Here is a 26279-nt window from a genome sequence, read left to right as displayed (position 1 = left end):
CTTTAGAGAATCAAGCCTTAAGAGTTTACGTGCTAGCCATATACTAATCTGCTAGAATGTAGTGATGTGGCTGTGCTGATTAGTATAGTACACACCTATTCTCTGCCCCCAGACATGACCCCAGTGCTAATAAAATAAAATCTAGTTTTAGCGTATAGAAAGCACATATATATCCTAAAACAACTGTGGGATGCCTGAGTAGGGTTACCAGATTTTACTATTGTAAAATCTGGATCCTTGGCCCCACCCCCCAGGCCCACCCGTTCTGCCCGGCCCGTTCTGCCTAAGTCATGCCCCATTCCACACCAGCCCTGTCTCATTCACCCTTTTCTTGTGCTCAGAGCTATGTCAGGAGGGCATCTGCACATGCGCAGTGTGATGCAATGATGTCACTGTGTTGCATCTGCAGATGCTCTCCCAACATGGTCCCGAGCTGGAAGCTTTTTAAAACCCGTACAAAGTGCTGATTTTGAAAAGGTATCCATCCTCTACAAAGAGGGCAGGTAAATCCAGACATCTGGTAATCCTATGCCTGAGTATACCCTGCGGTAGCGCTTTTTACACTGCTAAGCATGAATTAGTGCTTACTGTGGCTTAGTAAACAAGCCTCAAAGTTAGGAGAGCAAAATGCTGTCATAACTTTATTTGGGTAGGTGCCAGATTGATTTATACCTGAATATTCAGTGCTAAATATACCCTCCACTCAATGGCACTTGACGCAAGAAACTATACGACAACTGGACCCCGCCATCTCCAAGCTGCTGACCAAAACAACAGACATTAAAGTGTTCCGAAAAAAATCAAAACACTTCTATTCAAAAAACACATTCCATCAATCTAACCTCCCCCTTTCCTATCCCAACTGCATATTCCTCGCAAATACACCACCCCATGGCAACTTCTAGTCAATTCTCCAAACCAAATCCCCAATATATAACCAGATTCCAGCTCCCTTTTAAAGTACTGTAACCTTTTTAAAGTACTGTAACCTTCCTTTTAAAGTACTGTAACCTGCTGATAGATATCCTCAACATCTCAAAACTTCAGAAACCTCACCATGTAACCTCCATTTGTAACCAGAAACCTGCTTCCTTCAACGATATGTAATTCTCTTTTGTAACCTGAATGTTATGTTATTCTCTATTGTAACCTGAATTATTCTGTCTTCTTTGTTATGTAAATCTCCTGGATATGTCCAGATATCTTCTAATGTAATCCGCTTAGAACCGCAAAGCACAGGCGGAATAGAAATCACTAATGTAATGTAATGTAAATGTGAACAAATCAGAGCAGCTGACTTTTTAAAAACACACCAATCAAAATGGGCTGTATATTGACTTATTAATTACTATGAGGGGCCACTGAAAATTTCTATGCCCAACCAAGAAGAGAATAGTGTGGAGCCATGAAACTTACGAATTATTCCACACTTTTCTTGACACTTTTTATTTCAGTGATATGAAATTAAATGAAAAGTGTCAAGAAAAGTGTGGAATAACTCATAAGTTTCATGGCTCCACATCATTCTCTTCTTGGTTGGACTGAGAACTCTTCAGTGGCCCCTTGTATATTAATGCTTTTCTCCTGGTTAGGTATACCCACTGTACTCCTGTTATATCTGAAGTTTAGCATGTTATTGTTTTTGTAATCTGCTCTGGAAGTCTTGCTGATTGGACTTTGATTTTTTAAATAAATAGTATAAATGGCCATTATAAAAATGAACATAGGAATTCATTTATTTTTGAGAGCCTTGGCAAATATCTTTTAAAAGAGTCTGTCATCTCGCTGTCTGCCATCAGGAGAGTTAACCAGCTCTCAGTGTGATTCACTTTAAGCTGAGCAGTTTATGTCAGAAATGTGTACTGAATCTAGTGAGGAGCATAGAATAAACACGGTATAGATATAGAATAAAACCTTTTCTTAAAAATATAACCCCTAACTAAGCTACATTTAGCATATGCAAATTATAGGGAAAAAAGAACATTGCGCAATTGGGATAGTAAAAAAAAATAAAAATGGGGAAAAGAGCTCTAGAAATGGCCAATGTTATGTTTCCTGGGGTACACTCTAAACTAAAACAAATAGACAAAAGACAGACCACATGGCACAGACAACATAAAACACAAATTTTGAGGCGTCCATCTGTCAAGTGTTCAGGGCTGAATTTAATTCTGCAAATAAACACATTGTTATAGAGAGAAAAAAAAACAGCAAAGATGAACACCTGAGTAGTACAAATAATGCATATCATAACCATCTCATATTCAGAAAAGGCATAAAGCTAATATTTTCTTTGGAACGTCTCTATCTCTGCAGTGATAAAGAGGAAAACATTAGAAATATCTTTGTGCCAAAATTGGTTTGAGATGGCTATATCTGAACTGCTGCTAAGAAAAAGAAAAAAAAAACATTTTAAATTAGCATCAACCTCAAGATCATTTAGAGCAAACTTTGTCCATGTTCCATTCAGGCCTACCTGGACCACATGTCTGCCACCTGGGTCCCACTGCACTCGGAGGAATGGGCACTGCGGTGCCGAAGTAAGGTGCAGGCTAGATTTTTCTTCTTTCGTCTGCACTGTCGTGTCCTGGCATTCAGAGGCAAGGGGCAAATTCCGAAAATCATTAGTCATGTCTAGGACAGAGAAAAATGCACATGTAGGGTTAAATTTCACAGTAATGTCAGAGCAAGAGGCAGCCACTGGTACAGGCTTTGAAATCTTAGTTAAGGCCTGAGAGTGTATAGTGAGCCTAACAGAGCCCTCTGAATTAGCAAATGACCCAGTTGGAGAGCCACATGCTAAAGAGATAGGTCCACTCAGACCCCTCTCCTCCATCTTAGGCACCAGTTCTGTTGCTGGAGGAAGTACTGGTTGCTGTGTTTGTGGTTCAGGATCTTTGCCCTCAAACAAAATTTCTGTGTACCTTTTCCCACAATCTTGTGCCCAAACTGAAACATCTGCAGCCTCTGAGTGAGTTACAGTACGATCATGCTTCTGCACTAGCATGCTACACTGTGTGGCTAATTGCACAGGAATAACCTCATGAACCAAAGGATTAGAAGCATTAGGAATTCCTGTACCTAATACAAGACCAGCCACTTCAACTATTTCTTTGCCTGTATTCTCACTCATGCTGGCAGTAGTTTCTACAATGTCTTTCATTTGTTCCTTTTGTGGGATAGACACACACTTTGAAGCTTTGTCATTTAGATCCTGAATCTCACAAATTTCCATATTTTCCTGATCTCCAGTAGGAGGCGCTCTATCTGTGAAACTGATTCTAGCCCCTGTATCAATCAATTTTAATTTATCCTGACCCTCTATGGTAGTATTACCATTGGGGCTGTCGGAAGTGTCCAAAATCAAAGGTGCCACATACTTCAAGCTGAATTCTGAGTCTGACTTCTTTCCCTTATCCTGCGTCTCCAAAAGTGAGTCCACAGGTAAGCGAAAGGAGTCTGGCTGGGCTGTGAAGGCCTGAGTCACCTTGGCATTCGGACACAGAGAGTCAGGACATCCCTATACACTAGCACTGGTTTTCCTGGCTGTCAAATCACTTTTTACTCTGTCCAATTCTATCTGCATTGTGTGACGATCCTGTTCCCATTTCCTTTTCTCTTTTTCTAATGCTTCTGTCTGTGCTCTGAGCTCACGGAAAGGAATGTAAGGCATTTCTGTAACTACTTCTAATATGCCCTCTATTTCCTGTGTGTGGTGTTTTCTTGTATTGGGGTGCTCTCTCAGCACGCCACCTTCTAGCTTCAGAGACTGAAATAATTTGAGCTGGCTGGCTCTTCCACACAGACCCAATCCTGAGCAGTAAAGTGTCAAAAGGCGTAGTTTTAGGGTCCTCCGAGAACAACAGAAGGTGTTTAGTAATCTCGGGAGATAATTCTAATAGGAATTCTTTATGTTCTCTCTGACCATAATCTGAGGAAGTGGGCCAATGTTCATGTTCGTTAAGTACCGCGTTGATTACCCACACTCTATATGCAAACTGCTCTGGTGTATCACTTGGCAGGGGTGAAAGAGTTCTAAGTACTTGCAAAGAGGTGCAGCGAAATAGTTGTTCGATGGCCATCTTTACAAATTGGTATGGATGAACAAGAGATCCAAATTTATAATAATGTGGACCCAGGGCTAGGTGCATAAGCTTATCAAAATCAGAATTGTTCCTTTTGTATTTCCCTAGACCCCAGTGAATCAGTATGTCAGTAGCCCATTTGCACCATTCATTTATGTTAAAAGGCATAGGGCCCACTTTCTCCACTATTCTTTCAATGTCACTATCTTTCATATGTCCCTGCAGCACTACAGTTACTGGAGCTGTGTCACTTATAGGGGTACTATTGGTATTGCTCTGGCCTGGTAATGAATTTTCCTCACTTTCGTTGGTCGGTTCTTCTTCCTGTTCTACATCTGTAGCTAGTTTACCCTTTCTCTGACCTGCTACAAAAACGGTTTTCTGACTACATGGATTATATGGTGATGGTGGCACAGGTGCAGATGGCAGAATCTGTAAGGAGACAGCATTAGCCTGTCCCTGTGAGGCACATTTTGACTTTAAATACTTTAATTCTGCCTTGGCCTCTTCTAATTGTTCATTTACAGTTAAAAAGGAATTTGTGGCCTGAACAATTTGGGTTCTTAGCATGGATATATTAATTTGTGCCTCATCTAAGTCTTTGGACAGCTGATGGCACTGAGTGTTCAAGTCAGTATTATCTTGTCTTAGGACTTAGGCTAATAAGTCCTCTACAGAGGCCTTGAATGAAAAGGCATTTTCTTTTATCTGTTTTCTTTCTAAACTCCTGAGAAAGAGAAACCATTTGTTTCTGAATATTGTGCCATGTGTTTTCTGGAAAATTACCCTCATATGGACCTCCTTTCTTGTCAAAATATTTGTGTACAATATCTGTGAGTTCTTGAAAATCAAAAGGGTTCATATTTGAGGCTGCAGAAGTCTGCTTTGGTTCGTGGGCAGAGAGAATGGGCTTCTAAATGTCCCTGTCTGTGTGTAGCCTTTGAGATTGAAATGCTCCCACTTATGAAGGAGGGAGACTTTAGTTAATAGGTAGAAAAGCGAGGTAAAGCGTGTTAGGCAAGAGTCATTGGCATAAATAATACACTTATGCCCACACTTGCCCACACTGGTTACTACCTGAAATTTAAAGGCAGAAGTTTAGCAGGAAAAAATATAAGAAGTCTGGTAGAAGAGCAGAGGTGTCAGCTGCCAGTTCCAGTCCAGTGTGCACTGGGCCTTTCACCAGGGCAGAGACTGACAAGAAATAGAATTAAAAGCACAAGGTAAGCAAAGTAAAAGTTATACAGATGTGGCGTGTCTTAATTGAGTGACTGTTTTCACTTTGAACCCTGCTTTTCTTCAGAGCAGCTCAAATATTCTTACATGCAACACCCTAGCAAGCATATAATAGCAAATCATACAATGCAAACTGGCACAGGTAGACTACAAAGACTTTTGATAGTAAAATCTCACCAAATATAAAACCCAAAATATTACTGAAACTTTTCACAATTGTGTCATCCAGTCTAAAACAATTTAAGGGTTCTAAAAGGACTTTTGATTTCTATCTCACTCTGTCTATCAATCAAAAATAGAAAGTCAATTGATATATAAAATCTCACCAAGTATAAAACCCCACAATATTACTGGAACTTTTCAACAGTGTGTCATCCAGTCTAACGTATAATCAATCTAAGGGTTTTGCAAGGACTTTTGATTTCTATATCACTCTGTCTATACATAATCCTATTGCACAGTGCATAAAAAAACTTGAATTCTACTTACCCAAATGAAATCATCAGGAAGGACCGAGACAGAGCCCCCCAAATGTCAGTTTAATAAAATGTAAGGATGGTCGCACCCCCACAATGTTAGGTGGTAGGGGTTAAGTGAAATGCGCACTGACCAACGCCAGGTCCCAGGTTCAGTTCCCTCACCGATGACTCACCAGGAAGTAGAATCAGAGGCACAGCCAGAGGTTTTTGCATAAAGAATATATTATAGAAATAGTCTTACAGAAAAGCAATATTTATAATCATTACAATTAAGTAGAGAGTATTACACTTAAATAGAGAGCCCAGCAGTTCCCCTGCCTTACAGAGTCCAGAAGGAATTGAGTGTGAAGTTTCAGGGAAAGGCAGAGAGAGAGAGAGGGGGATGGGGTGATAGGAGGCTGTGATAGGCAGGAGCACGTTACAGGGCTTCAAAGAAGGTTTGGATAGGTTCCTAGAAGACAAAGGGATTGAGGGGTATAGATAGGTGTAGAGGTAGGCTATAGGGATAGGATAAGAGGTAAGTATAGGGATAGGAGTGGAGATAGGTTATAGAGCTAGTCAGGGACCACTGCTCAGGCAATGGGCCTGATGGGCCGCCGCGGGAGTGGACCGCTGGGCGAGATGGACCTCTGGTCTGCCTCAGCGGAGGCAACTTCTTATGTTCTTAAATTTGGATTTATTCGCTTTCTTTACAATTTCAAGCTGAAGGCTGAGATCCATATTGCTGCTAGAGGCAAAGCACTGAGGAGTGCAAACATAGTGAACTATCATGCATTGCCCTGCTAAACATATGTCAATGACTGCGAAATAAATAGATGTCATGATTCACGGTATAAGTGCTAGGCCTGACTACTGCTGTTCTTGTATGAGTGAATATGGAGCACTGCTGCTTTAAGACACCTATTCATTCTGTACTGCACATATTTAACAGATGAAGAAGCTCGCTAGGAGGCAACAGCAGCAGAAGCAACAGGATCAGCAAAATCCTCAGAGAATCAATTCAGGTAGGAAGAAATAATCCCCGGGACCAAAATTTGTATACGTGGACAACTTTTACATGTCAATCAGTGTACTTCAAACTGGTTTTAAACTGCAAAATGAATACATCCTGGAAAGAATATCAATAAAATTCAAGAGAAATTACTATTCTTTTCAGGTCCCCAACAATTAATCTAATGATGGTTGTCTAATGGACAAAACCATGAAAGTGAATTTTAGTGCCAGCTGGCACGCTGAATGGCCTGTGCTGCTCCCGATGCTCATAGAGTTACTATGAGAGGTGGGAGTAGTACACATCATTCAGTGTACTGGGCTGCGCTAAAAAACACTTCTGTGGTTTTGTATAAGGGGGGAGGGGGTTATTTATTCAATTTTCTATATTATTCTCCCAGGGGAGCTCAGAACCGTTTAAATGAATTTATTTAGGTACTTGAGCATTTTTCCCTGTCTGACCTGGTGGATTCACAAACTATCTAATGTACCTGAGGCAATGGGGGGGATTAACTGATTTGCCCAGGGTCACAAAGAGCAGCATGGGTTTAAACCCACAGCCTTAGGGTGCCGAGGCTGAAGCTTTAACCACTGCACCACACTCTCTAATGCATCAATTGGTATAAAGAATACGGAAGCAAAAATTGATGTCATTTTCTAAGAAAAATCTGCAGCAAGATACAGATCTCAGTCCTTTTGATTTTCAGAAATTAACAATTAGTACATGAATGTTATGGAAGAAGTTAATTTTACAAACTTATGTATGATGAAGAAAGTTAATATGAGAAAATTTAAAAGCATGAAAGTTTGTCAATGTTGTTCTAAAAACGCAGATTGTGGGAAATGCCATGTAGGGTTAATGCCTTGTTTAGATTAAAGCATGTGGCAAATTCTCTTGATTATTTATGTTTTGAGACCAACTTGTCTATTAGATGAATTTACCATTAGACCAACTGTCTTTAGCTGAATTGTACCAAACCTGTTCATTGCTTATGAAAATCATCACGAGAACTGAATAACAGAATAAAATTTTTTCAACATTTACGACAAGTTTAGTAGCCTTGGTGACTGTAGTGACAGGATTTGTCAATAAGGCCTGATAATGATATCTACTACTGCTGCTGCTACTACTACTACTACTGATTATTTCTATAGTGCTATTAGACATACGTGTTTAGGGCCTGATTCTCTAAAGGACAGCGATCTCAGTGGTCACGTGTCAATCATGCATCAGCGTCCTTTAGAGAATCATATCTTTTTTTGTTGTTGTTCAAAAATGTTTATTGGTTTTAAGAGAAAAATACAGTTATATAGAACAGAAGTAACAAGTATAACGTCACTGTGTATATAACAATTGCATGATACAAGATATACACATACATGGGAAAGAGTGAGTCACATTATATTATACAAAAAATAATTGAGTAGATAAATAATTGGAAAATCAGAATACAAAGCTAAAAGGAACAAGTTACTTTGAGGAGTCACAATATCGGGTAAGTGGAGACCAAATGCGATCAAACGACTGTAAACGATTGTTCTTTTCAGCTAAGGCCTTTTCATATTTCCCAGTCAAACAAATAGAGTTCCACCAAGTGTGGAAATCAACCTTGGATAAGTCCTTCCAGTTATAAAGAACATTTTGGATAGCCAATGCCATGAATATGGTGAACAATTTAGCTGAGTGAATATCTAATGGGTTTTGTAAACCCTGTGACATGCATATTATAATGGAAAGTGACAAAGGTTCATCTATGCCCAAGATATTAGACATAGTGGACCATACTCTAGACCAGTAATCTGTAAGAAGGGTACAGGAATATAAAAGATGTGATAAGGTGCCACTTTGTGACTGGCAAGACCAGCAATTAGGTGATATGGATGAATCAATTTTATGGGATAAAAGAGGAGTCCATGTGGCTTTATGAAGTAGAAAAAATATTGATTGCAATAAGGACGCTGACCTGATAGATTTAAAAAAGTGTAGCCACACTTTTGACCAGTCTATTGCATCGGAAGGTAGGTTCAGTTCTTGGGTCCATTTGGTCTCTGTGGGGAGTGGGACGTCAGAAGAGATCTTTTGAAGCAATTTGTACCATAGCGAGGCTGTGCCACCTAGTGCGGACAGTACATTGTTGTGTTCAATAAGACTGGGAACATAATTCAGTGAAAGTATATTAGGAAATGAGCTCAATATACAGTGTCGTAGTTGCACCCATGAAAAATATTGATTTGAGGGTAGTTGAAATTTGTCAACTAATTCCGAGAAAGAAAGCCATCTATTATGTGTCAGAAGGTCCTGAAGATACCAGATTCCACAACTGCGCCATTTCGACCAGGATATTGTTTCATCTTGAATTTTGAGTTGAGTGTTATTCCATATGGGAATCAGACTAGAAGCAGCCCATGGTATTGGAAGAGCACTATCAATTGAGGTCAAAACAGTTTTCAGTGATACCAGAATGGGATTTTTCAGTTCTTTCTTGGTCAAGGTGAGACAGGCGATACATTGGATCTTAATCTGGCTGTGAGTAGCCCAGTCCAACTTTACCCAAGCGGGGACAGGAACTTGAGAGTGGGTCGTCAAGGTCCGTGACCATTGTTGGATGATGAATGCATGATGATATTGAAGGAAACATGGAAAGTTTACTCTGCCTCTAGTTCTAGCGGCCTTCAGTTTTGATAAGGCAATCCGGGGATGTTTCTTATTCCATAGGAATTGGGAAAGTAGGGTTTCAATTTGTTTATATATTTGTTTAGGGAGAAGAAATGGGATCATATCTAGGACATAGATTATTTTAGGAGCGACTACCATGCGAATTGACTCAAGTCTGCCCCACCATGAAAGAGTTAGTGGAGACCATTTGTGGGTTAGGGATTTGACAGTATCAAGCAGGTAATCAGCATTGAGTTGAATGGTTTCCTCAATGGTTGGACCAAATAAGATCCCTAAATATTTCATTTGTAAGTCTGACCATTCAAATCCTAACTGCAAGGATTCATATTTGGTGTCAGGACAGTTAAGGGAAATGATTGTAGATTTACTCTTATTAAGTTTGTAGCCTGATTCCAGTGAATATTTCTCAATCGTGGATAAGAGGGGGGAAAGAGATGTGGGTGAAATGTACAGCAGTATATCATCAGCATACCTTTACTTCTTGCTTCAGATGTTGGAAACCTTATATATCTGGATTATTTCTAATGGCGATAAGTAAGGGCTCAAGATCCAGATCAAATAAAAGAGGGGAAAGAGGACAACCCTGTCTAGTTCCTCTACTAGGATTAAATGAGGAGGATAATTTACCATTTATGAATGTCTTGGTAGAGGGAGCAGTATACAATAATCTAACTTTTTGAATAAAACTAGGTGAGAAACCGAACCATTGCATTACAATAAAAAGAAACGACCATTCCACCCTATCGAATGCCTTCTCAGCATCGAGTCCTACAGCTAATATTTGGCGGTCAGTAGGAGAAGTTGTGTTGTGTAATAGAGAAATAATGGTGGAGAATGTATGAGTATTGTCTGAGGAGCGTCGTCCATTGATGAAACCACATTGATCAGGGTCTATAAGTTTAGTGATGATCTGTTGGATTCTGCAAGCGAGGATTTTGGCATAAAGTTTAGCGTCCATGTTTATTAAGGAAAGTGGTCTATAGTTAGGGATCTGCTTCGTGTCCTTGCCAGGTTTCGGTAGAACAATTATGTTGGCTTCAATAAACGAACCATGAGGATGGCCAGATTCAATTAGGTGTTCAAGGTATCTGAGATAATGGGGTAAAAGGATGTCCTGAAATTCATTATAAAATTCCACAGTTAGACCATCTGGGCCAGGAGCTTTTCCAAGAGCCATTGTGCGAAGTATTCGAGATATTTCCTCTGTCGTGATAGGTGAATCCAGCATTACAGAGTCCGCAGGTTCTAGCCTAGGGTGCGGAAGGTTATCTATAAAGGAGGGAACAGCACAGTTATCTTCTAGCTCTGAGGTGTATAAGGTACGGTAGTACCGCATAAAGGCTTGAGATATTTCAACTGAGTCGGTGAGAATAGTAGAATCTTCTAGGGTTATACTGGCTATATCCGTCTTTTCTGTTCTATTTTTCAGGGATGCAGCCAGGAGGTGACCACATTTGTTACTTTCAGCAAAGTATGAATTGGATTTCTGGAAAACAGTGTGAGCGGCAGAGTTACTCAATAGGGCATTGTATAGGTTGCACCTAGTTGGTGCAGGAGAGACATATCTGAGGGCGTTTGCTGATGTAAAGATTCCAGGCGTTTGATTTCCAACTCCATTTGATTTAATTCCTGTCTCTGAGTTTTGTGTTTGTGGGCCACGTAGGAGATGATATGACCTCTAATAGATGCTTTAAAGGCATCCCACCAAGTATTCCAGGAGGTGTGTTCAGGTTGATTAAGGAGAAAATAGTCCTTGATAGCAGTTCTGACGTGGTCAGTGAATCCAGGGTCTTGAAGAAGAGTCGAATTAAATCTCCATTGCTTATGTGGAACTACAGGCATCGTAATGTTTAGTGTCATAGTGATTGCAGCGTGATCAGAGATAGAAATTGGATGTATAGTGGATTCCACCACATCTGATATTAAAGAATGGCTGATGAGAAAGTAGTCTATCCATGAGTAGGAGAGGTGCGGGTGTGAAAAAAAAGTGTATTCAGAGTGCAAAGGATGCCTGAGTCTCCAAATATCAGATAATTTCAAGGTGTCATACATTTGGTGTAAAGCATACCAAGCTCTTGATTTTTTATATCTAACCTGAGATTTACGGTCTTTGGGGGGATCGAGCACTATATTGAAGTCACCTCCAAGAATGATCTGTGAGTTAGAATTTGAGAGAACAGAGGCTGTAATCTCATGGAAAAACTCAGGACTATCCACATTAGGAGCGTAAATGTTGAATATAGTGAGCAGTTTCGCCACATATGATGTTAACCTTAACCCATCTTCCATGTACATCAGAAGATGAGGAGTGCACTTTTAGTCCCTGATGCTTCTTTATGAAGGTCAACATTCCTCCTTTCTTGTCTATTGCAGGGGAGAAAAAAGGTGGCAAAGCCCATGGCAGAGATAACCTTTCAGAAGTATGTTCATCTAAGTGAGTCTTCTGAAGCAGGATTATGTCAGGGTTGAGACGTTCAGTGTATGATAATAATTTCTTTACTTTGATCTTATTATTTAACCCTTTAGCATTCATGGATATGATCTTAAGTGACATGAGCAGTTATGGTATGAGAGAATACAAGTTGGTGTGTATACATATCACAAACAGCGGAGAGCCCATGTATATGTACTAAAATAGTTAACCAGACCAGTATTTGTGTCATGGATGTGAGGATGAGAGTTATCATGTAAGATAATACACAGTGAAACAGTGATGAAAGCATCACAAGGTTAGAAAGACCTATAGGGGGAAAACAGCTGAAAAGCTAGCAAAAAGTGGCAGGGAGGAGCACCTAAGGGTGAAGATTCATGGATAGATATTCTACTCTGAGGGATGTAAAGCTATATATAACCATTAAAGGAACTATAAAGGATGAAATAACATTTTGGTGATGTGTCAATTATCTATGAGCAAACATATAATGCATAGTGTAAAGATTGCATGCATGGGGGGCGCTGCTGAGCCCGTGAAGAATGGCAGCATGAGGAAAGAGCTCCTGCACCACGTTTTCAAAATCGATATTCTACTCTTACATAATCGCTCCTTTCACGCTGAAAAAACCCGAATTAGTGACTTTGCACATCTACTACCGCATATCCTGCTCTGGAAACCGATCGAAAATGTCGGATAAAAAGATAAACAAGCGGCACAAGCCTGACCCACCATCTCCCTCAAAGATTTCTCTTCCGGATCCCCCTGCAGTCAGCAATCGTGAGTTGCTTGACGAAATCAAGGAACTAAAATGAATGGTCTCCGACACAAAATCAGACACGGAGGAAATTAATGATAAGCTCACCACGCTCACAACGGAGTTCACAATAATTCAAACACGTGTAACTTCCCTGGAAACCAAAATGGAGGTGACTACCAATAACATCAACGACATGCGAAAGCAGGCTCAGCGCATCACGGCACTAGAACGGGAGCTGGAAGACAGCAATAACCGTTCACGCAGGAGTAACTTCAGAATTCTCGGATTATCTGAAGAAATTCCGGATCGTGACTTGATTAAGCACCTGACTACTTGGATCCCCAAAATCCTAGATCTCACCTTTGCACAGGAATTTGAGATAGAAAAAGCACACCGCATTCCTTCTTATCGCACCTCTTCGGATCGCTTTCCTAGACCAGTGGTGGTGAAACTTCTTCGCTATCAGCAGGTAATAGACATCATGCAACGCGCAAAGATCCATGCCCCTCTGAAACACGAGGGTGCCGCCATACTTTTTGTCCCCGATCTCAGCAAGACAACGGCCTACAGGCGCAAACAACTTCTCTCTTATCGTCCTCAGCTGAAACAGCTAAATGCTAGATACGTGCTCCTCTACCCTGCCAGAATGAGAGTGACTCTCAATAATACCACAAAGGATTTCCTCAACCCCGAGGACCTAGCTGCTTTCATCGAACAACACTCTCCGACTCCTATTCATCAGGTTTGAAGTGTGCTGTGAATCACATTGCATGCACTCCTACCACTGACTATTATATACCATCTAATGATTAAATGTCACTTTCAGTAGCATGCTGATTCACTGGGTCTAAGCCTGCTATGTGCTATGGATTGCTATGCATGATTATCCTGCAAGTTGGTGTCACTTCTAGCATGCTAGTACACTCTGCATGTATGTGTTCTGTGTTAGGATGTTATATGTATGCTCTTTCCACTATGTCTAATGCATCTCCTGTTTTACTAGTTGGCATCACCATAAGTTCATTGATTATTTTTTTTTTTTAACAGATGCCATAAATGTAGGCCAGCATTTTACAGACTTACGGAGATGCATATGGACACCTAAGGACACTTATGGTTGAAACTACGCTCATGCCGACCTTGGGTATCCATTTTTTAAAAAATGCATCCTGATTGGCTGGTGAGACAGTGGTAGGATGCCTTCCATCACCTACAATTGGGATGCTGTTTGTAGAATCAGCTCCTTAGTGTACAGCACTGTGTATGAGACAGTCCATGCTTGATAGAGCTTACAATCTATTCAAGACAAACAAGACAAATAAGGGACTGCAGGAAATTATTTATTGTGAGAATAATTATAACAGACATGGTACTGAAAGGGTGAATAGGTGTTAGGAGATAAAAGCAACCTAAAAAAGGTGGGTATTTTTAGCTTGGGCAGGCAAGCAGGAGGCAGGAAAGGAGAAGGAGCGAAAAGCAGGAGAGAAAAGCAGAGAAGAGAACAGGAGTGGGGAAGAAGGAGCAAGAGAAGGCAGGAGAGAGCAAGGGACATCAGGGAGAGGTAGCTCCACCCACCCCAACATCATCCATCGGAGCTCCCCCTTAAAAGGGGAGGGGCCAATGGTGCTCAGTTAACAGGCTTGGGCAGGCAAGTAGGAGGCAGGAAAGGAGGAGAGAAAAGCAGGAGAGAAAAGCAGAGAAGAGAACAGGAGAGGGGAAGAAGGAGCAAGAGAAGGCAGGAGAGAGCAAGGGACATCAGGGAGAGGTAGCTCCGCCCACCCCGACAACATCTACCGGAGCTCCCCCTTAAAAAGGGAGAGGCCAACTGCACTCAGTTAACAGGCTTGGGCAGGCAAGCAAGAGGCAGGAAAGGAGAAGGAGAGAAAAGCAGAAAGAGAGAAAAGCAGAGAAGAGAACTGGAGAGGGAAAGGAGCAAGAAAAGGCAGGAGAGAGCAAGGGCCATCGGTGAGAGGTAGCTCTGCCCACTCCCGAAGTCATCCACCGGAGCTCTCCCTTAAAAGGGGAGGGACCAATGGTGCTCAGCTTCTTGGTGTGTGTCGAAGGCGAGCATTAAATGCGTTCACTTTGTGAGAGAGCCTTTGCGAAGAGCCTTAAGAAGGGACGAGCAAAAAAGAAACACTAGAGAAGTACACCTACACAGGCAAGTACCACAAGGGCAACAGGACAGACAAGCAATAAATAAACAACCACAGTAGTAGCAGAGGGCAATCACAGCAGACATAGAGGACACACACAAGCAACAGGGGTAGCAGGTTCAAAATCAAGAAAAGGACTTCACAATATCACCAAGGACACTACACAGATTCCTACACAAGGAGAAGCCACTTCAGATGACATACCGGCAAGTGGACAGCAATGGATGCAGCAGACAGAAGCAGGATATTGAGCTACCCAGTTTTTGTACCATTTACCATATGTATGACTACCTCCTCTCTGGGAGGTAGTCTTATGTATGCACTTGATGCGAGGAACAAGAGGGCCTGAAGAAACAAGTCAGACTCCTGGAGGGTAGAATACTGGAACTAGAAGCACTTTGAGCAGTGGAAGAGGAGGACAGAGAGGCAGAAAACTTAATGATTGAGGAAACCGCTGAGGAAGAAGTCAGGGAGTTAGAGAAGTTCATCGAGTAGACATAAAGGGATGCCGTGGAAAAACACCAACAACATTATAGCTGCCAAGAGATACCTACAGTGAGTGAGGACCACCTGGAGGATAACCACAAGGAAGAAATAGGTGACGCAGCAGCGAGACCTGGAAACAGAGGAGGGAACCCACAGGAAGACGAGTCTGATGCAAGCCAATACCAGGATGAGGAAAGATGGAAGTGCACAGAGGACACGGATCTACGGCTGGAGAGATGGTCATACACCAGGGATATGGACCTGCGGCTAGAGAGGCAAAAGAAGATAGAGAGGACAGCAATCGTCGTGGGGGACTCCATCATCAGACAAGTCGACAGCCACATAGTGGGAGGAAGACAGGATCGGCTGATAACCTGCCTACCAGGAGCCAAGGTAGAAGATATAGTGAGGCGCATCAACAGGATCATCAACAGTGTGGAAGTAGAAGATATGGCTGTGGTGATCCATGTGGGGACAAACAACGTGAGCAACAGGAACTACAGCAGGGAAGGACTGAAGGACCAGTTCCGGAAGCTAGGAGGGAAGTTGAAGACCAGAACACTGAGGGTAGAGTTCTCAGAGACTTTGCCAATTCCCAGAGCCGAAGAGAAGAGGTAGATGGAGCATGCAAGCAGTCAACTGCATTTATGAAGGGATTGTAAACTGCATTTATGAGTCAACGCATGGATGAGGCATTGGTGTGAGGAAGAAGGATTTCACTTCGTGCGCAACTAGACAACGTTCTGGACGGAAGAGCAAGCTATTCAGGAAGGATACCTATCTTCATTCTGTGCCCTCGGCTCAGCCTGAGCTCCTTCCTCTTACGGTTTTACATTACCCTTTGCGGAAGGCTTGGAATGGGTTTGTAAATTTCACTCTCTCAGTTCTACTATTTCTCCCTTCTTGCCTTTACGCTTTAATGGGAATTTTCTGCCTGGGGTGGACGGGGCCATTTTGTCCGTTGGAAAGCAGGGGAGATTCATTACCTGTTTCAAATGGTGGAAGACGATGGAAAGATTAAATATTTTGATTCATTATGTCCAGAATTTGATCTCCCTCGAACTGATAGCTTTGCTTATATGCAACTTCATCATTATATTGCCTCTCTGTCACCCTGTCATTGTATGGCTTCTTGTCAGGAGCTATTGTCCATGGCTTTCACCATTGGATCTCAGCTTTCTGTTCCTCTTAAATTTCATCATAGACACTTGAAGGATGAGTCCCCCCTGCTAGACCATGTCCGATTGAGGGATGCTTGGGCTTGCAATCTTTCTGTAGAATTGCCTGCTGTTCTCTGTGCTGTATGCAAATTGCCTGCTTTTTGCAAATATACTACCTTTTGGGAACACATTATAAATTGATTTTATGCTTGTATATCTCTCCTCACCTTTCGGGGTTCTGAGCATCTGCTGCTTGTCCCCGTTGTGATGCTGCTGGTCTGGGGCACATGTTCTAGACCTGTCCAGTTATCCAGTCCTTTTGGGAGGCTATTTTCCAATTTGTTGAAAGTATTTAGAATGTTGTTATTCAACATTCCCCCCTTGTTCCTTTTTGGTGTTTTCCTTCATTTTTACCCTAGAAGACTGGGGTCTGCTGTATTTCTCCAGTGGACTGTAGTGATAGCCCTCAAGTGTAATCTGCTCAAGTGGCTGGAGGTGGAAGGACCTGACAGTTCACTTTGGCGATCTATCCCTGAAAGCAGGTGTGATCCCGGAGAATTGGAAGATAGCCAATGTTACGCCCATCAAGAGGTGACCCAGGGAACTACAGACCAGTGAGTCTGACCTCGGTTCTGGGGAAAATGGCGGAAGCGCTGATAAAAGACAGCATCGATGAGCATTTTTAAAGAAATAAACTTCTAATCACAAGCCAACATGGCTTCTGCAAGGGGAGATCTTTCCTAACGAACTTAATGCACTTCTTTGAAGGAATTAACACACGGATGGACAAAGGGGACCCCATAGACATCGTATATTTAGATTTCCAAAAAGCCTTTGACAAGGTATCCCAAGAATGCCTACTTCAGAAACTGAAGAACCATGGGGTGGAAGGAGACGTACATAGATGGATCAGGAATTGGTTGGCAGGAAGGAAGCAGAGGGTAGGAGTGAAGGGCCACTACTCGGACTGGAGGAAGGTCATGAGTGGTGTTCCACAGGGGTCAGTACTCGGACCGCTGCTATTCAATATATTTATAATTGATATAGAAACAGGGACGAAGTGCAAAATAATAAAATTCGCAGATGACACCTAACTATTTAGTGGTGCTCGGACTAAAGAGGACTGCGAAGAATTGCAAAGGGACCTGAACAAACTAGGGGAGTGGGCAACGAGATGACAGATGAAGTTCAATGTAGAGAAATGTAAAGTATTGCATGTAGGAAGCAGAAACCCGAGGTACAGCTATACGATGGGAGGGATGTTATTGAGTGAGAATACCTAAGAAAGGGACTTGGGGGTAATTGTGGACAAAACAATGAAGCCGACAGCACAGTGCACAGCGGCCGCTAAGAGAGCAAATAGAATGCTAGGTATAATCAAGAAAGGTATTACAACCAGAACAAAGTTATCCTGTCGTTTTATCAGGCGATGGTGCATCCGCATCTGGAGTACTGCGTCCAATATTGGTCGCCATACCTTAAGAAGGATATGGTGATACTCAAGAGGGTTCAGAGGAGAGCGACACATTTGATATGGAAAACCTTTCATACACTGAGAGACTGGAGAAACTGGGGCTCTTTTCCCTGGAGAAGAGGAGAATTAGAGGGGATATGGTAGAGACTTACAAGATCATGAAGGGCATAGAGAAAGTGGAGAGGGACAGATTCTTCAAACTTTCGAAAACTACAAGAACGAGAGGACATTTGGAAAAGTTGAAAGGGGACAGATTCAAAACCAATGCTAGGAAGTTTTTCTTCACCCAACGGGTGATGGACACCTGGAATGTGCTTCCAGAGAGCATTATCAGAATCCTATGACTATAGACTGTGACAAACTCATAGCCAGCTTTGTCCCTGTATTGGATAAAAGCAGAGCACGGTCCCTGGTCAGGAGAGCTGGCCAGGTTAAAAGTAAGGATATTGAAATGGCTGACTACCCCTCAGACAGTGAGGTACAGCAGGAAGATTTTAAACCTAAGGTTATTCAGCACAGCATGCCATATCAGAATAAATACACCAGAAAACCTGATAGGACTTTTACTGAGAAGTGGAGACCTAGTCCTGCAAGGTATTCACACTATCAGCCTAGGAGAAATGAGAGTTATTTCCCTGAACCACAGAGAGGGGGACAGGAACACAGGCAGAGACAGAGGTGAAGCAGGGGAATCAAGGCAAAGGCACGAGCAGCCAAGCAAGCAGGAAGGTGAGGGGAGGAGTCTCTCTCCTCAGCCCCACAGCAGTGAGGACGTGAATATGACAGAGGACTTCCCAAGCCTGAGCCCAACTGCTGAGAAAGCTGAGGCAATGGACACTACTGAATTGTGTCTGGAAGCTGACTATAACCCAGAGGGACTGGAGGTTAATCCATGAGGTGAAGTGGAGCCAGGAAAATGTCTTTCTAAGCTGTGTTTGTGTGCTGGCTCTCTGTAACCTGAGACCAGCTGGCCTTGATTAAGGAGAGAAGGAAAACCTCTCCATTTTTGCTCCGAGACAGCTCAGAGGTTTTGTTTGCTAATGAAGCTGTATCTCTTATCTTATGAAGCCACTGTGATAAGGTCCTGGTAAATCTAATAACTTATCTAAAGCCCTGCTGTGCTTCCTTGGCTGAAAGCCCAGCTGATGCTCATAAGCCACATTGAACGCCTGAGCTCTGAACGGAGTCAGAGCTGGGCACTGAACACTTTACTTTACAAGATCAGCTGGGGAGCTGGGAACTGTATTCCCAAAATTTGCTATTCTTTTCTACGGGCTAAGTTTATGCAGTTTACTTGCATTGATTTGGAATTTGTTTTCATGGCATGTCTGTTTATTAAAACTCTGGTGAAGGGGACTATCTTTAAAGCAGAGAAAGTCCAGGAAACTGCAACTGTATGCCATACTTGGTTCTCAACCCATTCTGACAATTGTATGATATTTTTGTTTTGTGCTTAATTGATGCATTCCTTGAGGGTTGCTGATAGTATTCAGACCCTGTCCAATAAAGCTTAAGAATGAGAATTTGAACATATCTGAATTGTGTCTTCTCCTTTTTGACAAGCATATTTCAGTGTGGCCTGGGCAAACTAGGCAGGAGCCTAGGTTTGTTTTATCTGAAAAGCCTTCCTCTTTCCTGGGGAAGCCATGCCGACAGGTCAGAATATAGCACAGCTAAACTGCCTGCCGGTCAGAGCAGGAGATAGTTGTGTGACACAAGCAGCAAGTGCATAAACATAAGAAATAATATATTTTTTTAAACAGGAGGTATTGTTAGATAATACATGTTAGTGCAAACTATAAGAAGACAATAAATGGCCTGCTGAGGAGAAAAGATACCAAAGGTATGGTATGCAACTTATTTATATCACAAGATAGAGGGACATCTAATAGATGCTGGCATTGTCATCTTGAAGTCAGGACTTTAGATTATTTACTTTACTATTGTCCCTTGATACTGCAGTTTTGGAGGTCTATTTGGGACCAAGTAAATAATTTATTAGAGAATCCAGTGGCTCTATCCTATGATACTATTTTATTTGGTACTCTTATGAGAGCTAAAAGTCAATTATCTGTGAGAAATAACAAACTACCGTATTTTCATGTAAATAACGCGCACCCGTGTAAAACGCGCACACGGGTATAGCATGCGAAAAACACAAATTTATGTACAGAAATTTTTATATACCGCGCACACCCGTATACCGCGCATGCTGCCCGACTCTCCCGTCGCCGCCCGACTCTCCTCTGGCCACCCCGACTCTCCTTTCGCCCGCCCCGACTCTCCTCTCCCCCTTGAAGTCCTGTCCACACCCTGAAAGCCTGATGCCCCCTGACATCCGATTCAACCCCCCCCCCGCAGGACCGCTCGCATCCCCACCCCGAAGGACCGCTCACACGCACCCGCACCCCCACCCCGAAGGACCACTCGCACGCACTCGCACCCGCACCTCCACTCTGAAGGACCGCTCGCACCCACACAGCCTCCCGACCCCCCCATCATGTAGAAGCTCCTACCGGTGTCCTACTGCTTCCTCTTGGCGGTCCCGACTCCCCGACACGATCGGGGCAAGAGGGAGCTCAAGCCCTTTTGCCCCAGCCAACCGCGGCACCCCCGACACGATCGGGGCAAGAGGGAGCTCAAGCCCTCTTGCCCCCGACTCCCCAACACGATCGAGGCAAAAGGGAACCCAAGCCCTCTTGTCCTGCCGACTCCCCAACTCCCCGACAATATAGGGCCAGGAGGGAGCCCAAGTCCTCCTGGCCCTGGCGACCCCCCCCCCCGCTAGTTGTTCGGGCCAGGAGGGAGCCCAAACCCTCCTGGCCACGGCGACCCCTTACCCCCACCCCACACTACATTACAGGCAGGAGGGATCCCAGGCTCTCCTGCCCTCGACGCAAACCCCCCTCCCCCCAATGACCGCCCCCTCAAGAACCTCCGACCGCCCCCCCAGCCGACCCGCGACCCCCCTGAGCCTTAGGTCCCTCCTGGGGGCGGGGCCTTGGGCACATGGTCGGGTTGGGCCCAGGCACCTTAGGCCCCACCAGTAGGCAGAGCTTTGGGACGGATGGGCCAATCCGGCCTCATTCCGTCGTTGGCTGCCTGCCGGACAGGCGTGTTTGACTCCCATCTGTCCGGCCAACTACACAAAGGTATGGGGAAGGGGGGTGGGGGGGGCCGAGGGGGTCGGCCAGGGGGGTCGCGGGTCGGCTGGGGGGGCGGTCAGAGGCTCTTGGGGGGGTGGTCGTTGGGGGGGAGGGGGGTTTGCGTCGAGGGCAGGAGGACCTGGGATCCCTCCTGCCCGTAATGTAGTGCGGGGTGGGGGTAGGGGGTCGCCGTGGCCAGGAGGGTTTGGGCTCCCTCCTGGCCCGAACAACTAGCGGGGGGGTTCGCCAGGGCCAGGAGGACATGGGCTCCCTCCTGGCCCGATATTGTCAGGGAGTTGGGGAGTTGGCGGGGCAAGAGGGCTTGGGCTCCCTTTTGCCCCGATCGTGTCGGGGAGTCAGGGGGGCAAGAGGGGGGCAAGAGGGCAATATTGGCTAAATATTGTAAAGAGGAATAATTAATTTAATTTTATAGACAAGTAAACAAACACATCCTGGGGGGGGGGGTAAGGGAAGGGAATAGAATTGGAATTGATTCAAAGATTTTATGAATAGTTTCATGAAGGTTTTATTATATTTGTTTATTAGTTGGGAGGGTGGGGGAAATTTCATTGTACAGTAATATTTGTAAGTTTTGTTGCGCTTATTATGTAAGGTGCAAATATGTGAATCATTTATTGCGCATTTGTAGTCTGAAAAATCAATAAAGAATTTATTTAAAATAAAAAAAAATATAGAGGGACATTAATGGAGAAATTCTGTAAAGGACGCCTGTTTCTGCAACCACCTAAGAAGCGGCTGAGAATCATACACCGGCATCCTATACAGAACCATGTCTGCCCTAAGGCACAGATGCCCAACCACACCTAACCAGTCCGATTCTCTAACCAGCGCCCATGTCACAGGCAATAGTTAGAGAATTGCGCCTGATCTCTTCCCATCAGCTGATCATGGCAAGAAAATCCCTCTGCCACGATTAGCTGAGCGGCTGCAGCAAGGAACTCCCAAACACACCCTCCCCTCCATAAACTTGGTCGGCAGGAGGGATGCCCAATTCATCCCCCTGCCACTTCAAACCTCCATCTTCCACTGTCCGCAGCAGTAGGGATGCCCAATCCCTCCTGCTGCTACCCCAGAACCCCCCTCAAAGTCCCCTTGCAGGAAGCACTCCCTCCTGCTGCTGGCCCCATTGATCGCCCAAACCCCTGACACTCCCCAACACCCACCTGACATTCCTGAACACTGCAGTATACCCCAACACTCACCCGACACTCCCCAATGCCTCCCCGACACTCACTCAACATTCCCCAACACCCACCTGATGCTCACCTGACATTTTCGAACACTCCCCAACACAACCACCTGACACACTCCAACACCCATGTGACACTACCTGACATTCCCCAACACATCCAACACTCATTCACACCCCAACATCCCCCCTGACACCTTCTGAAACCCTTCCCATACCTTTAGAAGGTAGCTGGCAAGAGGGAAACATAGAAACATAGAAACTGATGGCAGATAAGGGCCACAGCCCATCAAGTCTGCCCACCCCAATAACCCTCCCCTACCTTTCTCTGTGAAGAGATCCCATGTGACAATCCCATTTTGTCTTAAAATCAGGCACGCTGCTGGCCTCAATTACCTGTAGCGGAAGATTATTCCAGCGATCAGCCACCCTTTCGATGAAGAAGTATTTCCTGGTATCACAGTGTAGTTTTTTGCCCCTGATTTTCCACAGATGCCCTCTTGTTGCCCTGGGGCCTTTGAAAAAGAAGATACCCTCTTCCACCTCGATACGGCCTGTGAGATATTTGAATGTCTCGATCATGTCTCCCCTCTCTCTGCTTTCCTCTAGTGAGTATAGCAGCAATTTTTTCAGCCGTTCCTCATACGGGAGATCCTTGAGTCCCGAGACCATCCGGGTGGCCATTCGCTGGACTGACTCAAGTCTCAGCACATCTTTGCGGTAATGCGGCCTCCAGAATTGTACACAGTATTCCAGATGGGGTCTCACCATGGATCAATACAATGGCATAATGACTTCGGGCTTACGGCTGACGAAACTCCTACGTATACAACCTATGATTTGTCTAGCCTTAGATGAAGCTTTCTCCACTTGCTTGGCAGTCTTCATGTCCTCACTGATGATCACTCCTAAGTCACGTTTTGCTACAGTCCTCGCTAGGATCTCACCATTAAGGGTGCATGGATTTTGGTTACCAAGGTGCATGACTTTACATTTTTCGGTATTGAAACTTAGTTGCCAGGACCTGAACCAGTGCTCCAGTAGGAGTAGGTCGTGCACCATACTGTCGGGCCTTGAGTTTCTGTCAGGCACTGTGTTTATGTCTGTTGTGTTCTTGTCTACTATATTGCATAGTTTGGCGTCATCGGCGAATAGCGTTATTTTATCTCGAAGCCCCTCAGCCAAGTCCCTTATGAAGATGTTGAATAGGATCGGGCCCAAGACCGAGCCCTGAGTCACGCCACTGATCACCTCCGTCGTTTTGGAGGGGGTGCCGTTCACCACCACCCTCTGAAGCCTACCTCCAAGCCAGTCCCCAACCCATGCTGTCAATGTGTCTCCCAATCTATAGAGCTCATCTTGCTCAGCAACCTGCGGTGTGGTACGCTATCGAATGCTTTGCTGAAGTCCAAGTATACGATGTCCAGGGACTCCCCAACATCCAGCTTCCCAGTCACCCAGTCAAAGAAGCTGATTAGGTTGGATTGGCAGGACCTCTCCTTGGTAAATCCATGTTGATGGGTATCTCATAGATTCTCCTCATTCAGGATCGTATTCAATTGGTGTTTGATTAGAGTTTCCATTAGCTTGCTCACTATTGATGTGAGACTCACCGCCTCCGTCCTGCATCCCTTTTTGTGGAGTGGAATGACGTTAGCCATTTTCCAGTCCAACGGGACTCTACCTGTACTAAGGAAGAGATTGAAGAGCGCGGATAGCGGTTCCGCCAAGACGTCACTTAGCTCCCTGAGTACCCTGGGGTGTAGGTTGTCTGGCCTCATTGCTTTGTTAACCTTGAGATTAGACAGCTCACAGTGGACAGTGCTGGGCATAAACACGAACGGGTCTACCGAGCTATTCCTTGTCTGCAGCTGAGGGCCGGATCCCAGCGCCTCATGGGTGAAGACTGAGCAGAAGTATTCATTTAAAAGTTTAGCTTTTTCGGAGTCCGATTCTGCATAGTTCCCATTTGGTTTCCTAAGGCGTACTATCCCACCTGTGTTTCTGTTTCTGTCACTACCTGAAGAAAGATTTATCGCCCTTCTTGATGTTCTTCGCTAGATTCTCCTCCATTTGGAATTTGGCCTCCCTGACTGCTGTTTTGACGCCTCTTGACATGGCCTGATAGTCTTCTCTAGAGTCCTGCTTCCCTGATTGTTTGTAAGAAATGAACACTCTCTTCTTTTCTTTTATGAGGTCTGAGATCCCTGCAGAGAACTACTGTGGCTTATTGTTTCTTCGTCGTTTACTTACGATTTTATATAGCAGTTGGTTGCTTCTTGAATGGTAGCTTTGAGAGTTGACCACATTACTTCTACATTATCTGTTTCTGCTCGGTTTAGTAGCGCCTGATAAATGAAATCCCCCATGCCCTCGAAGTTGGCATCCTTGAAGCTGAGGACCTTGGTTAATGTGTTAGATTTGGCAAAACCTTTCCTGAGATTGAACCATACCATGTTGTGGTCACTGAAGGCCAACGTGTCGCCCACCGAGACCTCTGTGACACTTTCTCCATAGGTAAGTATCAGGTCCAGTATTGCCCAATCCCTTGTTGGCTCCAATACCAGTTGCCTGAGTCTTGCTCCCTGAATAGAGTTTAATAGCCTTCTGCTGCTGCTGGTCGCAGAGGAAAGTGTGGTCCACACCCCCTGGCCGGCAGGCTTGCCTCTTCCAAAATGGGTGGGTATTGGGACATGTCAGGTGGGTATTAGGGAATGTTGGGTGGGAATTGGGAAATGTAATGTCTGTCCAAGTTAGATTGTAAGCTCTTTCAAGCAGGGTCCGTCTATAAATGTCAAAATATACAGCACTGCGTATGCCTTTCAGCTCTATATGTGATAAGTAGTAGTAGTAGTAGTAAGGCAGTTAGAATATGGCAAGCGCAATATGTTAACTGTCAAATGCTGTCCATTCCCTTTCTCTGCCTATACCATGTCCCCTAACATGAAATATGTTTAATATGCAGTTTGCCACATACTAAACTGAAATTGTCACTAAAGCCCCTTAACACAAGGTAAGATGCATCTTAAGTGCTTACCCAGTTTAGTAAGTGTTCACAAAAAAAAGAGAAAGTCAGACATGATAGCCCCCCACCCCCTCAAAAAAACAGGCAAATTGAAATTTTCTAGACTAAGTACTGCAATTTGTTTTCTTTAAGAACGATATTGGCTTGTAACATAACCTATCCTGTTTGTTAAGCATTCTATAAGCAAAGTGTTCAATTTGGAGTGGGAAAGCTTCATTCTCTCTGGCCTCTTAAAATATAAACTTTTTTTGTATGAACAAGGTATGCAAATGCAATTTTCATATCTTTCATTTTGTAGAGCAAACAAATGGTGGGAGCAGCTCAAATATAGAAACAATCATGAATCAGTATGCAGCACTGCCTCCTCAGCATCTTCTAGCCATTGAGCAGAATATTTATAAATCCGATCCATTTCGACAAGGACTCACTCCACCTGAAATGCCTGGAGACCACATGCATCCCTATGGTAAACTGATCCCTTTCTTTTGTAGATAGGAGATTTTTCAGGAGTTTTATTGTATATTTTGAACAGTATAGATTTGTCATCTTAGGTATCCATGAGAAGAAAGAAGACCTCATGCATGAACTGTATATATGTTACCTGTTCATGACACCAGTTATAAGAGGCCAAATCTGTGAAACAGTCATAATTATGCAGCTGAAAGAGTATAGAAGCATTTAACATTAGCACATTATGAGGGGGATTTATCAAGGAGTGGTAAAGGTTTGCCCTTTATCCCACCTTGTTGCCCTAGTTTTGTGATAGGAGCCATAAGGCATGATTCTGTAAATGGTGCCTAAGCGTGATTAAAGACAAGAAAAAATGCTGTGGAATGGATGTTCTTGATGCAGATATTTATTCAATAAAAACACTTGTATAGCACAAACTCATTCACATGTAGAAGCAATGGTATAGACCAGGGGTAGGCAATTCCAGTCCTCGAGAGCCGGAGCCAGGTCAGGT

General features: G+C 43.8%; 1 protein-coding gene across 1 annotated transcript in view; it reads left to right on the top strand.

The window, feature by feature from the left end:
* The window catches only part of LMX1A (LIM homeobox transcription factor 1 alpha), a 448629-nt gene that overhangs the window by 416452 nt on the left and 5898 nt on the right, over positions 1-26279 (top strand). Inside the window, exons 6-7 of the mRNA XM_033959803.1 lie at positions 6732-6804; positions 25614-25781. Of these exons, the coding sequence (XP_033815694.1) occupies positions 6732-6804; positions 25614-25781 (241 nt within the window). The remainder of the gene's footprint in view (positions 1-6731; positions 6805-25613; positions 25782-26279) is intronic.

Source organism: Geotrypetes seraphini, chromosome 10 (genome assembly GCF_902459505.1).
Source record: "Geotrypetes seraphini chromosome 10, aGeoSer1.1, whole genome shotgun sequence".
In the NCBI taxonomy this organism is placed as follows: domain Eukaryota; kingdom Metazoa; phylum Chordata; class Amphibia; order Gymnophiona; family Dermophiidae; genus Geotrypetes; species Geotrypetes seraphini.
Note: the sequence above shows the minus strand (reverse complement) of the source record. Positions and strands in the feature narration are given on the sequence as shown.